This window comes from Pleurodeles waltl, chromosome 7 (genome assembly GCF_031143425.1).
Source record: "Pleurodeles waltl isolate 20211129_DDA chromosome 7, aPleWal1.hap1.20221129, whole genome shotgun sequence".
NCBI lineage: Eukaryota > Metazoa > Chordata > Amphibia > Caudata > Salamandridae > Pleurodeles > Pleurodeles waltl.
This window is the reverse complement of record NC_090446.1, coordinates 49,259,263-49,275,792: the sequence shown is the minus strand read 5'-3', so window position 1 is coordinate 49,275,792 and position 16,530 is coordinate 49,259,263. Positions and strand designations below refer to the sequence as shown.

The following is a 16,530-nucleotide window of genomic DNA, read 5'->3' as shown; positions in this document are numbered from 1 at the left end:
ATAATATCACTAGTCCCTTTCCAGCTGTGCCTTGCACTGTATTGCTAACACCTTATCAACTCTGTCTGGTATAATATCACTAGTCCCTTACCAACTGTGCCTTGCACTGTATTGCTAACACCTTACCAGCTCTGGGTTGTCCTGTACCACTAATACCTCACAAGCTCTACTTTGCACTGTATCAGTAACTCTTTATCACCTGTCCCTTGTTCAGTATCACTAACACCTTACCAGCTCTGTCTGGTCTAAAATCACCAGCCCTTACACCCTGTGCCTTATACTGTAACACTAACACCTCACCAGCTCTGGTTTGTCCTGTATCACTAATACCTTAACAGCTCCTCCTTGTCTAGTACCATTAACCCCTCATAGCCTGTAAATTGTCCTCTATCACTAATGGCTTACCATCTCTGCCTTGTCCTTTATCACTAATGACTTACCAGCTGTACCTTGTCATGTAGGACTAATGACTGACCAGCTGTGCCTTGTTCTGTATCACTAATAGCTTACCAGCTGTGCCTTGTCCCGAATCACAAATGACTTACCAGCTGTACCTTGTCCTGTAACACTAATGACTTACCAGCTAAGGCTTGGCCTGTATCACTAAAAACTCACCAGCTATGCCTGGTCCTTTGTCCTATATCACTAATGACTTACCAGTTCTGCCTGGTCCTTTATCACTAATGACTTACCAGCTGTACCTTGTCATGTATCACTAATGACTGACCAGCTGTGCCTTGTTCTGTATCACTAATAGCTTACCAGCTGTGCCTTGTCCCGAATCACAAATGACTTACCAGCTGTACCTCATCCTGTATCACTAATGACTTACCAGCTATGGCTTGGTCTGTATCACTAACGAATTACCAGTTCTGCCTGGTCCTTTATCACTAATGACTTACCAACTCTGCCTCATCCTTTATCACTAATGACTTACCAGCTGTACCTTGTCCCGTATCACTAATGACTTACCAGCTCATCTTCGTCATGTATCACTAATGACTCACTAGCTCTGCCTCGTCCTGTTAGACTAATGACGTTCCAGCTGTACCTTGTCCTGTTTCACTGATGACTTACCAGCTCTGCCTGGTCCTTTGTCCTGTATCACTAATGACTTACCAGCTCTTACTTGTCCTGTTAGACTGATGACGTTCCAGCTGTACCTTGTCCTGTTTCACTGATGACTTACCAGCTCTGCCTGGTCCTTTATCACTAGCATGCGAGAGCTCCTTGAAGAGCAGTCTTCATGGCTCCAGCTCCAGGTTTTAACCTCCTTGTCTTTTGAGAAGTAATAACAGATTTTTCCATGGAGCAGCCAGTCCTTAGGGCACCGCTCACATCCAGACCCTGTCAAAGAGGGGAACGGAAACCAAAAAACTGTGATTTAAATCATTAAGGCATACATATTTTATTTTCTGGAGCAATACTTATTTGAGCAATATCAATATGGGAATCACCACTATGGGACCTATTGTCAGGGTAATTTTATGGCAGAAAATAATACATTATTGGTTAACCTCTTCACTTACCCCAACTGCAGGCAAGCTGAACCCCAGCAAGAATTACTAAAAAAACAAAATCAATCTAACCAGCCCCTTGTTTACAAAGACAAACGCTTATCCAGCTCTGTCCTGTTCTTTCCCATATGTGTCATCCACTTCTGTAACCAATTCGAAATTTCTAAATTGAACCATTAATTCCTCTGTAAACTATTGATCCTTGTGTTTAAATCTCACACAATCGAAATCAGCTCAGTAGGGTCATCTTGGAGGGATAATACATAGCACTGTGTTTACAGAAAATACAGGATTTCTGAGCATGTTAGCTTGAAATGGTCTACATGATAGCAGAAGACCTGCAGAAGTGAATTGTACATATTTCAAGTGTTTTTGTAATCACATTTCAGTAAATGCACACAACCTCTCATGCCTAGTCTCCACCAGAGGCAAACACAAACAATGTATACTACTTCTGAAATTATGAATCTTGGGGTATGGTCGCGTTTCATTGCAAGTATTCAAAAATAACCTTTCCTCTAACACAAACAAAATATTAATGCTACAGCTTACGCAGTGAATCACTAATTGTCTGAGCCTATTATGTCAATATCAGAAACATTTCTGAATAAAAGTAAGCAAAGCAACATTCCCAACCCAGGTGAAATACACTCCCAGGATAAGGCATAATTTCTGCCTCCTGAGAATACTGCATAGGAATGAGAGTCTGAGGCGTGGCTCTCAGTAATACCTCATGTGAGGCTCTTTTTTATTTTTTTTATTTTTTTATTGTCCTCATTCAGCCCCGCTTAACTGAGACGCCTCTTCGTCCCTGTAACCTTTTCACCCTCTTGACTACGAAGAGCGGCTCAAATCAGGGGGTGCACCTTTGTAACTCCTGGTCTGCCTAAACAGACTTACCGCGGTATAAAACGGTGCTTAATCATTGGACTGATGTAACGGAAAAAGTCATTAGAACAGTTTCACATATATACCCGCAGTACACTTAGCAAGGACGCTGGTTTAAGATTCCCTGCCAATTTAACAAAGGTGACCACATTTCTACACATTTCTTTGAGCCTTGCACATATAAATCCATATTTGCCACACGGCAAGCAGCATTCAACCAGTCTGTATAGCTCGGAGCGTGCTCATTCAGCCATTTTTTACAGATTTCATTCCGGCCCAACACAATTACATAAAACAAAAATAGACGGTTAGTTTTATTCACCCTTTTCCATATCCCCTCATCCTGAAGCTGCCCAAATATAATTAGTGGGAGTGATGTATTAATTTTCCAACCTAACATAGACGATAAGGCCCTAAAAACCTCCTCCCAAAATAACCGAATAACTGGACAATCCCAGAACATGTGTATATCCGTTGCTCCTAGCCCGCCACATTTAGGGCACTTGATCGCCTCCCCCTTCTTAAATTTAGAGAGTTTTGCCAGAGATATGTATACTCTATGTAGCGTATAAAGGTGATTTTTCCTTAATGGGGCCGGCTTCACTACTTCATACAATGTTGTGCACGACTTCTTCCACCATAAACCAATCTTATCGCCTGACATCGCCTTGCCCCATAACTCGCTTGGTAGGTCAAATTTCTCATCCAAAGTTTCTAATATTTCCCAATACCAAGCCGCCACCCTATTCCCTGAAGCTGAGGCCACCAGGTCTAAAAACGAATCCTCCAACGCATTTACCACTCCCAATCCCCCCTTAACTTCTCTTTCCCACTGTCTTATCTGTAAATATTTTAACCTAGACAAAGAACCGTCTGTTATTCTTACCAGTTCATCCCAAGGGAGTAAGGTATCCTCTCGCACCATCTCGCCCCATCTTTCCACACCTACCCTTTTGAGTGGTAATGCGAGGATATCTTGAAAGCATTCTGGGGTGCCCGGAGAATCCCAGATAGGGGCCTGATAGCTATAATAATGTGCACCTAACCGCCGTTTCAACTGATACCAGCTCCTTGCCATTCCCTGCAACACTTTTAGTTTAACTTTTTTAAAGAACTTAGGGTCACCGAATTTAAACAGAAAAGACTGTGAGCCCCCTTTTTCAGACGTCACCATAGCTTTATACATTCTGCCCACTGCTGAGCCATCCGGCGATCTAAACAACATTCTTGAGTTTTTAAACAGGAAAGCCCACGCATAATATGTCAAATCCGGGAGAGCCAGTCCTCCTTTTTCCCTTCTTCTGCGAAGCTTTTTCCATGATATCCGCGGCCCCTTTGAGTTCCAAATGAAGCTACTAATCGCTTGTTGCATTTTATCTAGGTGTCCCTTGTGCATCGCCACAGGTATAGCTGAGAACACAAAATTCCATGTGGGCAAAATAAACATCTTGATTAGATTTATCCTCCCCAGAATCGTCAAAGGGAGACATGCCCATTTTTGTAGCATAATTTTACATTCCGCTAATAATTTTCGAGCATTCCTTTCAGCTAAGTCCTTCAGATTTTGAGTCACTAAGATACCCAGGTAGCGTATTTCCTGCTTATTTGATACAGACCCTACTTCCATATTCCACTGCATAGTTTCTGTTTTCCCCACATTAATCCTGTACCCTGATATCCTTCCGAATTGTTCCGCCAGATCTTTTACTGTGTTGAAGGCAAGGCGCAGGTTATTAGTATATATTAGTAGATCGTCTGCATATAACGAAATTTTCTTTTCCCAGCCATTGCAGCAGAAGGGCGAGATAAGAGGGTTTTGTCTGATTTTGCTAGCCAACGGCTCAATATACAAATTGAATAGTATCGGCGACAGAGGGCAACCCTGCCTCGTACCTCTTGAAATATTAATAGGGTCCGTAAGTTTACCATTCACCAAAATCTTAGCACAGGGAGATGTGTAAATCCGATCAATTACCCCACAAAACTTAGAACCTAAATTGGCCCGTCTCAGAACCGATTTCAAAAAATTCCAATTGACTTGGTCAAAAGCCTTCATTGCATCCAAAACAATAACTGCCAAAGGAGACCCAAACGTTGTGGCCATATCTATTGCCCCAATCAACTCAAAAGTTAATTCATGTAAATATCTGCCTTTAGAAAAGCCTTTTTGATCGGGGTGTACTAGGTTATTCGCTATCCTGCTCAGCCTATCCGCTAGAAGCTTCGCTAGCAGTTTATAATCGCTATTCAACAATGATATAGGCCTGTATGAAGCACACTTCGCTGGATTTTTCTCTGGTTTCAAAATTAAGGAGATCACCGCTTCATTCCATGAAAGCGGAATATCATCGCCCAATTCCAGGATCCCTCCAAACAATTCTGTCAATACTGGGATGACTGAGTCCCCTAATACTTTATAAACTTCCACTGGTATCCCATCCGGGCCTGGCGCCGTTCCCGACTTACTACTAGTCAAGGTTCTCCTAATTTCCTCTGCCGTTATCGGGGCGTTCAGTGCTTCCTTCTCCTGCAACGATAAACCTACAAGTCTATCAGACCCCATCCAATCCGTTATCATATCTTCATCTACCTCTAGCCTTTCCGAGTATAGTTGTGAATTTTTTTTTTCGAAAAGCCGATTCTATTACCGCCTCATCTGTACTTTTTTTACCTGAATGTTCCACTTCTACCTCCTTGATGTAATTCCTAACCCGATCAGCTTTGACTTTCCAGGCTAACAACTTCCCCGCATTTTCCCCGTATTCGAAGTGGGCTAGTTTGCTTGCTTCCCATTTCCTTTGAATTCTTCCCTGTAGTACCTTTTCCAACTGACTTCTCAATCCATCCCAGCTAGCCCTCAAAACTTCCGTCTCCCCTGCTTCAATTATTTTAGCTTTAATTTTTCGCATTTCCTGCTCCAACGCCTCAATCTCTTGTTTCTGCCGTTTATGCTTCTGGATGGAGCAGCTCCTTACCTCCCCGCGAATGACCGCTTTAAATGTGTCCCATACTACAGATAAGGGAGCTGAGCCCATGTTTACCCTAAAAAAAAATTTGGCTTCCTTACGCAGCTTTAGCAACACCTCCTGATCTAATAACAATGACTGATCAATCGTCCACCGGTCACTACAGCTTCTCTGACAAAGGCACATATTTAACATCACCGCGGAATGATCCGATAAAAGCAAGGGCAGGTACGCTATGTTCTTCACCTCCTCCCTCAAACGCATATCTAGTAGAAAGTAATCAATTTGCGACGCATGTCTATATTTCTTATTAAAAAAAGAAAAGTCCCTGCTACTCCCTGCCCTTTGTCTCCAGATATCGCACAGACCAAATTCGTTCATCATTCTCCTTAAATACTGTTACGTCTTAGGTGTCCCTCGTGATTTGCAATTATGCCTATCCAACTCATTGTCTAACACCACATTAAAATCACCCATCAAAATAACCGGGTCCGAAAATCCCGAAAGTTGGGAAAACAGCTGCTTTAAGGATTCTATATCGTCACAGTTGGGCCCATAGTAGCCTGCCAAAACTAGAATTCGACCCCCAAATTGTATTTTAGCTATCAACCATCACCCTGCTGAGTCTGATCTGGACTCCAGAATTACCACCCCCCCCTGCTGTGCCTGTTTGACTAAAATTGCCACCCCTTTATTATGGTAGTTATGTTCTGTACAGACAAATGTTCGTACCAATCTTAGTTTTTGTATTATGTTAATGCACTCCACCTTAGTGAGATGGGTTTCCTGTAAGACTATAACTTGTGCTGTAGAATCTTGCAAATACTGTAGTATTCGTCCCCTTCTCCCTCGCACTCTTAAGCCATTAACATTCCATGAAAGAATTTGTAATGGTATATTCTGCACCCTCTGATTTCCCTCCCTGCTAGTCATCAATCCATCTTAAGTAAAAGGTCGCTAGGCTGAACGAGGCACTACTTCCCCTTTTCTCCCAACTCCCCCTCCCCACCCCTACACCTCCCCCTCCCTCGCTACCCCTTACCCCCCCAATCCCACCCGTGGAGAACCCCCCCCTACTAAGGATCACAATTATCCAAATTTTAGGAGCGCTCCCAAGTTCCTGGGGGATTTACCATTACACATTATACAAAGCCTTGTTCAGTAGACTGATCATTTTTGATCACAACCAATAATTCATCCGCTTCACTAATATCTCTAATGTTATACATTTTGTTGTTGTACATGACCCTAAGGAAGGCTGGAAATTTCAGCTGAGCCGAGACCCCCAAGGTTTTAAACGACTCCAACCGTTTCCCCAATTCCCACTGCCTATCCATAGTTACCCTGGATAGGTCAGATCTAATCTCAAACACGATGTCATTCGCTCTTAAAGACTTCAGTTTCAATGCTCTGGATAAAATCTTTTCCTTCAACTGATACGACAGAAAGTTTATCAGGATTTTCCGGGGTCTACTACTATTTGTTCGTAGCTTAAAGGGGTCTCGATGGATTCTCTGAATATCCTTCATAATTTCATCTTCGGTCTCCTCCAAATCCACTGCTGATTTAATTAATGATACTACAAAGGTTTTAAGATTGTTCCCTTCCGTACCTTCTGGCACTTTCAACAGTTTTAAATTATTTCTTCTGGAGTAATTTTCCATCTGTTCCACCCTGTTTTTTAAAGCCTGCTCGCTCTTCTTCAAAGTATCAATCTCGCCCTTATGCTGTACCAACTCCTCCTTCATACCCCCCATCGCTTCTTCCAGGGCCTGCGTTCTTTCCATAACGCCGTCAATTTTTTTTTCTAAGTTAGTACACACCTCTCTTATCTCCCCTTGATTTACTTCTGAGTTCGCAAAGCCCTTTTTTACATCTTCGGAAATGGACAAGATTAGCGCCTCCAGCGAGGAACTCAGTAGCGGGGAGGTCACTGAGGCAGCCTGGGGAGGCTCCAGCACTACCAATTTAGGAGCGGAGTCTTGGGCCTCTGCCGTGTTATCATTTAAAGTCGGCACTAGTACTGGGGCCGTCTGTTCTTCTACAGAGCATAGTGTAGGGGACCCCGTCCCCTCCCTGCCCTCTCCCGTACCGTTATCTGCATGCCCGGCGGACACCTCCATTGCCGCTCTAACCTGCCCAGGGGAAAGTGTAACTACCTCAGGCCTCACTTTAAAAAAAGACCTTAAAGAGGGCGTCAACTTATCTCTACCCTTGAGACTGCTCTCACCCGCTTTGCCCCCCCAACTTCTACCTCCTTCCCCAGATTTAGGTCTCAGGGTTCTTTTCTTTTTTGCTGATCCTCCCTTGACCCCCTTCTCCTCTGAAATTGCAGCCAAATTGTCCTGGGGAGGCTGAACCGCCCCCTCCACTCTCGTCAAGGGAAGCGGGGAAGCAGGGAAAACACCCCCCCCCACGCTGCCTCACCGTTTTCTTCCTGGTCCCCTTTTCTGGACTCTCTCTTGCAGGGTCTCCCAGCCACCGCTTCTCGTTTGGTGCACCGCCTACTCTGCTGCTGGAGCTATTGCTGCCGCTAGTCCCCCTAAGGGGAATTCGCGCCACACCTTTACGGGACCTGCGCAGCTCCAGTGCGGCCCGGAACCACGAGACAGCTCCCGCTGTCCTCCAGACTGTCTCAGATCTTCCTGATTGCGGCACGCACATCCGTGTGCGATCGGCCGCAGCCCGCAGCCCGGTCGTCTACCGCGACCTGCCACGCCCCCAGGAACCCGAAACAGCAAGCGCCCTAGCGACCTCCGTAGCCCGCCATGTTCTCCCCTCGATCTTATCCAAGAGTGCATATTTTGCACAGTTATTTACCCGCCATGTTCTCCCCTTCCCACGGGACCGTTGACACACCTCTGAAGTAAAAGTTGGAGAGTGAGGACAAATCCAGCACATAGAAAGTTCAGGCCCAGTCCGTATTACCTAAACATTACGAGATGATGTACTACGCAACCTCCGTAGCCCGCCCTGTTATCCTCTATGTTTTTTTTTGTTTTTTTTGTTGCTGAAGGTGTAAGCATTAAAAAAAAAACAAAAAAATAAGAAAAGGTTCGGTGACTTCCCTGATCCCCTCCAGGGGTACCACCAGGTCCTTCAGACTGCCTCGGAACTTTCCTGCTTTCGGCGCGCACATCCGTGTGCGGTCGGCCGCAGCCCGCAGCCCGGTCGGCTACCGCGACCTGCCACGCCCCCCAGGAACCCAGAACTGAAAGCGCCCTAGTGCGCTACGCGACCTCGTAGCCCGCCATGTTCTCCCCTCATGTGAGGCTCTTGTCAAGAAATAGTTTCTCCACAATGAAGACAACACATTATGAGGAACAATTTACAAATTATTTCAGACTAGCATTGTTGTCTAAGGATGAAGTAACATGCAGTGATGTACCTACCTGCTCCTGTGCAGTTTGCTGTTTCCTGATTGAATAGCGTCCTGTTCTCACACTGTTTGTCTGATGCTGGAGACAATGCTGCTACCTTTTGAGAGTACTTGAAGACTGGAAGAGAAATGGATTGAAATGAGAAGCAGTCATTAATAAGTGAAGAATATTGCTGTTAGTCAAAGGAACACAAAATGAGTCAACAAATTTACATTGGACGTGATGAGGCACAGAGAACCTCGAAGGCAAGACAGAGACCAGCTGTCGAATAAGACCCTGATTCTGAGCGGCCCAGGGAATGGATCAGTATTTAACCCCCCCCACAGTTACTGACAATACAGGAACCAGAACTTCCATTAGTGGAAAAAATTCAGCCCATTATAAGCTGGACTCTCAGGATCCCCAAAGAAATGAGGAATTACAAGGGTAACATTCAATCCTTGGTTTAAATCCATGTGTAATACCTTTGTTTCTTCGCAAACATTCAGCTGGAATCTTTAGGTGAAGTAAACAGATCTGAGATATTCCTGTGGCTGTCATAAATCTGTTGAGTTAGTGACTGTCTTTGGTAGTCCCATCGGAACACACAACCAAAATATGGAACCTGCTGAGCAGTGAAGCATCCGACAACCTTGTGCATCACAGAGACCTGACTCAATCCCTCATCGGCTCCTGGCATCGCCACAGCTCTTCCATTGGGCTACAAGATCATTCAACAGGACCACCTTCACAAGCTAGGAGGAGGACTCATTATCATCTACGAGGAAGCCATCAAAAGCACAACATCTGCAGAGAACGCCACTCCATTCATGCAACACCTATACTTCGAGCTGCAAGTCTCCAAAACCTTCACCCTGAAGGGAACCCTTGTACATCGACCACCTGGAACACGAGCCACCTTTACCGTCCTCACACTGTAGAGGCCACATTCCCCTCAGACCTAAACAACCCCTTCTCCACAGCACTCCTCGAAAGCTTGAGAAATATCTGACTCACCCAGCTTGTCTCAAAACCAAGAAACACCAAGGGACAAACACTGGACGTCATCAGCATCCAATGCAACTCCACTACACCACTCACATGGAACGACCACTCCATCTTCCACTTCCAAATCAACACACCACATAGTAACAACCCTACCAGGTGCAGCATTCGAAGCCAGAACTGGGGCAGAATCACAGAAGCAGACTGGCTTAGCACCCTCAGCACGGATCAACCCAGTCCTCCATACAACCTTGAAAAGGACATCTACAACTTTAGCAACTGGATCAAGAACTACGCAAACTCCATCGAACCAATCAAATCCAAAAAGCATAGTAGATGAAACAAGCAGGCCGGCTGCTATACAAAACATATCAGAACCACCAAATGACACTGTAAACAGCTAGTAAGGAAGTCAACAGCCAGCTACGTCACTTCTGACAAAACAACCTTCAAGGTTGCACTCAGATGCTATCACCAGCAATTACAAAACACCAAAAAATATGTACTAGTGGACCACATTGAAGGAAGCTCCAACAGCTGCAAGGAGCTTTTCCTGATTTGTCAAGGATTTCCCCCTTGCCTTCGGCCACTGTTAACACCATCACTGCCTCCCAACAACCCTGTGATAACCTATTCAACTTCTTCCACAGCAGAATTGCAAACATCTACATCAGCTTCACTCAGCAACCCAACCACAGGGAATTCATTGCTAACCTAGCCACCACCAATTAAGACAGCCATCTGACTGAATGGACAATTATCAACAGAAATGGCACAGCAGCAATAATTTTACCTTCTACTCAAGAGCCTCAATGGATGCGTGCCCCCACCACATCTACAACCAGGGAACATCACTAAACAGCACCGCCCTAACCCCAACACCTACATCATGTCCGCCACTTTCCCAAATTAATGGAAACTTACAAAATTCAACGCCCTCCTCAAGTAGCACAGAGCTGACCTAAATCAGCTGAGCAGCTTCCGACCCATCTTCCTGCTCCCCTATCTAGTCAAAATGTTAGAGAATGTCATCAACAAACAACTCAAAACCCACCTCGAACTTCAGCATCTTCTAGACAAAACTCAATCAAGATTTGGAAAGAACCACGGGACTGAAACAACACTCACCACAACAACTAACATCAGTCAAGTCATCCTGGACCAAGGAGAAACAGCGACCCACACCCTGTTTGACCCCTCCGGGCCCTTTGATTCTGTCTCCCTTAAAACCTCATCAGAAGATTCAATGGGATTGGCACACAAGGATCCGCTCTCAAATTGATCTGATCTTTCCTCACAGGAAGCGCCCAAAGGGCCAGGTTGCCACCCTTCACATCATAGACAATGAAACTGATAGGCAGAGTCCCACAGGAATCGTCCCTTAGCCCCACCCTTTTGAAAATATACATGACTCTGCTCTCCAACATAATTCAATTACAAGACATCGCCATCATCTCCTATGCCGATGACACCAAATTCATCCTATCCCTGATGGACAAGACAACACCACCAGAATTAACTTGACCAGCTGCATGAGCATGGTAGCAGACTGGATGCAAACCAACCACCTGAAGCTCAACTCTGACACAACAGAAGTATTGGCCGTCAGCAACAAGACCTCCCCATGGGACTCCACCTGGTGGCTGTTAGTGCTAGGACCAACAACTACATCAGGTTAAGTCAACACAGTGTGCATCTCCTTCTACCACATCCTACACAAGCTGCAAACGATCTGCAAATGGTTGCCTCAAAAGATTAGACAGATCATCACACAACCACTCATCACCAGGATTCTGTACAACGGGAACTCTCTCTATGTCAGAATGTCCAAACAACTCCTACATAGACTCCTGACCATCCAGAACACTGCTGTAAGGATGATACTTAAACTCCTAGGCTGCACTCACATCACACCACACTTCAGGAAGCTTCACTGGCTCTCCATTCACAAGCGCAGCTAACTCAGACTTCTCACACACACATACAAAGTCAATGATAACAAAGCACCTGAATACCTGAACAGCCAAATACACTTTTACTAACCCTGGAATGGAGGTCCCTATTTCTCCTACATTGCACCCAAGACATGGAACCACTTGTCCTCAAGAAGCTTACGATCTGGCTCTTCATAGAAGCACTTTGGGGACCACACACCTACCAAGTGCCAGGATACCTTCTTGGGGGATTAGTGTGCTATAAAAATCAACATAACGCAACTTAACATTTAACTGGTCACTCATAATGAAGGCCTATCAGTATGTGGGTGGTACAGTGCCTCATGGGTTGATTCTAGAGTGGAAGATGAGGGAAGAAGACTGTGTAGCCAAGTTTTCAGGTTGCTTATGTTTGAAATGTCTATGATTTCAGTTGGAATGTCAGTGATATTCTACTTTCAAATGTGTGAAGCTTCGAGTTACACTCTGTTGCGGGTAAATCAAAACAATTATAAATATTTGAGTGCTTCTACATGAGTTTTTCTAAATTGGTCTTGAGTTATTCCTTTGAGTGTGTGAGTCGCATGATTGATACTGTAAGTACAACAAATGCTTTGCACTTCTCCAAGATTAGCCTAACTGGTTGACCAAGCTACCTCAAAAATTAGAGCAGTAGGTGATCCAGTTTTTACCTCTGGAAAGCAATTTCTGGTTGCCTTGACCCCCTGCACAGTATGCCTAGCTTTGCATACTACATAGAGGGCCAGCCTCCTACACTATTGCATTGCAAATACTTTTTTGGTGTTGATGTTGTAACCACAACACATGGTGAGTAATGGCTCACTTACTCAAACTTTTTTATACATATAAAGTTATTGTTGTTTCTTTCTAAAAAAACAAACAAATGATGTTTAATGGATATTTCTTACATTTTAGACAACGCATGTTAGTTTCATTTCATAATTTATTTTTATTTGATGATTTTCTGAGCTATTTATGGACCCAAGAGCTTCAGGCATATCTATGTAAAACTATTTCAAGTACAATGTTTTTAACAAACTGCCTTGCTCATAAATACAGGGTTTTTGCTGACTTCCTAAAATTAAATGTTTATTTTACCTCGGTATTTCTTATAATTTTAGCCATTTAATATGTCACGAAGTTTACTGTGCAATCAGAAGTGGCCAGCCTGCACTACCGGTAGGGACACAATTGCAAGCCACCACTGGTTGTATAACCTGTAGATCAGGTGCACCTGTGAAGCTGCTGCTTGAAGCCAGGGTTGTGTATCAGAAAAAAGTAAAAGCACATTTGTGACCTCAGTATTGGCTGTGATAACAGGGAGGTGAGTGATTATTCAGTGGGCCTGTGATCTTCACATTCTTCCTCTACTACAAGAGAAAGTCCCTTTATGATGGTGAAGTATGGTATCTGTGATGCTACTGGGCCCTGAGCCAGCGTCACACTCCCTCTGACATCTACTCCAGTCCTACAGTAATTCTTTTAGCCTCCAACCTGCCACCTCTTACTGACGTATATTGAACTCAATTAATTATTGCCCTGTGCATTTCATCATAATTCTAAAGTGCTGATTGCAATCTTTTCTTTTACAATGGTGACACCCCTTGCATTCTATTGTTTACCATTTGACCTTAGGATTCTCGGAAGCAGTAGATACCTCTACTTGAAATTCTTTGAGAACATGACGAAGAGCTCGGCTAATCGAACCAGGATTTGCCAATTTCACTGGTAATTCCACATTTTTGAGGGGACAGTAATGGCCCCACTTTTATTGACCCTGTAACCCCACCCCCTGAAGTTACCCGTACTATCAGTGACTTCGGGGTGGAGCTACTGGGCCACTAGGAACAAGGGGCCAGACGTATCAAAGCTTTTTGCATTCGCAAATGGTGCAAATGCCCGTTTGCGAATGCAAAAAGCCCTTTCAGAATGTATCAAAGGCATTCTGAATACAATTTTTTTAAGGAATCGCTAAAATAGCGATTCCTTAAAATTGCGACCCTGTTTAGAGAGTTGCAAATTGTGACTCTCTAAATAAGAAATCACAAATAAGGAATCCTTATTTGCGATTTCTAAAGCACATGTATGAAGCAATTCCTTTATACGAATTGGGCATTAAGGAATCGCTATTACCACCAAGTTGAACTTGGTGGTAACCATGTGCAAATTTTAAAAATGCATTTAAAATGCATTTTTAAAATTTACATGTAAAGCACACATGCCCTTTTGGCATGTGTGCACCTTACATGATGTTAAAAAATGTTTTGGGGTGCAGCAGAGGGGGCCTTAGGCCCCCAGCACCATGGACTTTGCATTTCCCAAAATTGCGAATTCCAGTTAGGAATTTGCAATTTGGACATGCAAAATATTCGCAAATATGGCCTGATAGGCCCATAGCTGCGAATGGGGGCCGGTATCGCAATTTGCGATTCGGTAATAGCATTTGCGATTTTTAAGAAATCACTATTACCGAATCGCAAATATGATACATTGCATTTTGCGAATCCGAAATAGCGATTTCTTAAAAATCGCTATTTCCGATTCGCAAAAGGCTTTTTTCATACATCTGGCCCAAGATCATTTAATGTGATAAATTTGTCTGCTAGCTGCAACAGGTAACTCATGATACCGTGAGAAAGATTTATCATTCTTTCACCTAGTGAGGGGCAGCAAAGTACCTTGCTGCGCTGGGTGAAAGGGCAGGAACGCGCCGTATTTAACATGAAATAACACATTTGTGTCCTTTGCTAGCTTTGGTGCACTTTTGGTTCCCTAGCAGCAAAGCAGGCACCTTTGCAAAGGTGCCTGCCTTGTAGACAGGAAGTGAATCATTCCTGCACAAAAACAATCCTGAGAGGCATTTTCTTCTTTCTAAGCATCTTCTTTCTATGCATGCTGCAGAATGCAGCACATATAAAAAGAGGAAAACATGAGGAGAAATACAGATCTTTCTCCTCCTTACGCTTCACCTGGGAGGCGAAGTATTTTGATGCATCCTCTGAACTACCACTCATGGTAAATTTGGGACTGGAACAAAATCCATGGGTGGACGCACTGCCTTGTGTTACTCTAGATTTATCAAGCCGTGCAGAGTCACGCAAGGAGGCTTTCCGTGCCTTGATAAATCTCACTTAGTTTTTGAATCGCGCGGCAAAGGGGCGGCTCAAAACCTTGATAAATATGGGCCCTTGTATTTACCTGTACAGTACTTAAATTTTTAGCCTGACCTCCCTTCGCTATTTGTAACCCCCACACTTTGTGTGAACAGCACGTACCCAAAACTCCAAGTAGAATGCCAGCCAGTAGCAGGAGGACATTCAGTGCTCCACTTATGAACAGCAAATGCCTGAGCCAATGGGATCTCTTTGGGTTACCTGCAAAGTTAAACATGGGAGAAAAAACAGTACAGTATTCATTGATGAGTGCAAATTCACTGCATGCTGTTTCACTGGTTGCTTTGGAATCCACACTGAGGTATAGCTGCTCCCAACAACAAGTATTTGCACAGTAACAACAGGCCACCATTGTCACTTTTGTAGCCCATAACTGTTGGAAAATAGATTAAAGAATCTGCAACTTACACAGAAGTACCACTCTCTGGTGATGGCACTATCAGGGCCTGTAATATGTAATCGGTATATTGTCCTAATTAGAGCCATGGTGGACCTTTAAGCTCGTGCACTGGGTGGAAACTGGGATATTGCACCCTACTACAGCAACATCAACCTGCTCGTAGCACTAGAAGGTGACTGCCCGTGTCTCTCACCAATGCGAAGCTCCAGCACTGGGCTACTCCTTGGACTGACAATGATCTCCTCGCGGCTCCTTCCAATGCGAAGGTCCAGCACTGGCCTGCCCCTCACACTGACAGTTATTCTCACAGCTCCTGAAAACGCGAATCTCCACCACTGACCTGCCCCTCACATGACAGTTATTCTCATGGCTCCTTCCAATGCGAAGGTCCAGCACTGACCTGCCCCTCACACTGACAGTTATTCTCACAGCTCCTGAAAATGCGAATCTCCACCACTAACCTGCTCCCGCATCAAAACCGATCTCCTCGCGGCTCCTGCCAACGTGAAGCTCCAGCTGAGGCTCCTAGCGAAACCTTGGACTTTTTGTGTCATGGTTTCTATGTGGCACCCCGGTTGTGTGTGTGCCTGTGGGAATAACAAAGTTACCCAATAATTCACCCTGGATTACATGTCTAGTAATCTCCTTGTTCTCTCTGCAATTGACTCAGTTCTTCAGCTCAAAAACTTGAAAGTTACAAACAGAACATGGCAGGGGTGCTTCCTTAAGGTGATGCTCAAAGTACAGGTCTCACTGATGCCTTGTTAGGTAAATCATTATTTGTAGAATCTATGAAATGCCCGGGCATGTAGCTCCTTTACCTTTCAGGACTCATTGAGGGCGAGAGAAAACGATTACCTTGTTCACAACTCACACAGCAGCGTGGGCCTTAAGGCGCTACATGCAGCGGAAAGTGTGTGAGTCATTTACATAAACAACTTGGTGTACCACACATATATGTGCATGGGACTGTCTGACACTTCTCTGTGGCCTTTATACGTCCTTGAGAGAAGCCTGGTTTTGGTTGACAAGTTGATGTGTGATTTTGGTTTTAGATCGTCAAACTATTATAAGAACTGGAATCTGGTCTATTTGGAAATATAAAATGAATGTTGCTTCTAAGAAACGTGGTAGCCCAAAACTCTTTATGAAATTAATAGTATGATTATAATTGTGTTATGGTTAAATCCCTTGCTAAAGGCCGGCATCTGTAGGTTTTTTCATGTCTAATGCTGATAGAATTCACTTACCCAATGTCCCCTTTTAT

General features: G+C 44.2%; 1 protein-coding gene across 2 annotated transcripts in view; it reads right to left on the bottom strand.

Moving 5' to 3' along the window:
* Positions 1 to 16,530, bottom strand: part of LOC138303608 (killer cell lectin-like receptor subfamily B member 1B allele C) — a 62,073-nt gene that overhangs the window by 28,349 nt on the left and 17,194 nt on the right. Inside the window, exons 2-4 of one of the 2 annotated variants that reach the window (XM_069242900.1) lie at positions 14,966 to 15,064; positions 8,764 to 8,868; positions 1,190 to 1,347 (exon numbers count right to left, since the gene is read on the bottom strand). In XM_069242900.1, the coding sequence (XP_069099001.1) occupies positions 1,190 to 1,347; positions 8,764 to 8,868; positions 14,966 to 15,064 (362 nt within the window). The remainder of the gene's footprint in view (positions 1 to 1,189; positions 1,348 to 8,763; positions 8,869 to 14,965; positions 15,065 to 16,530) is intronic. The other variant, XM_069242901.1, reaches the window with a different exon arrangement.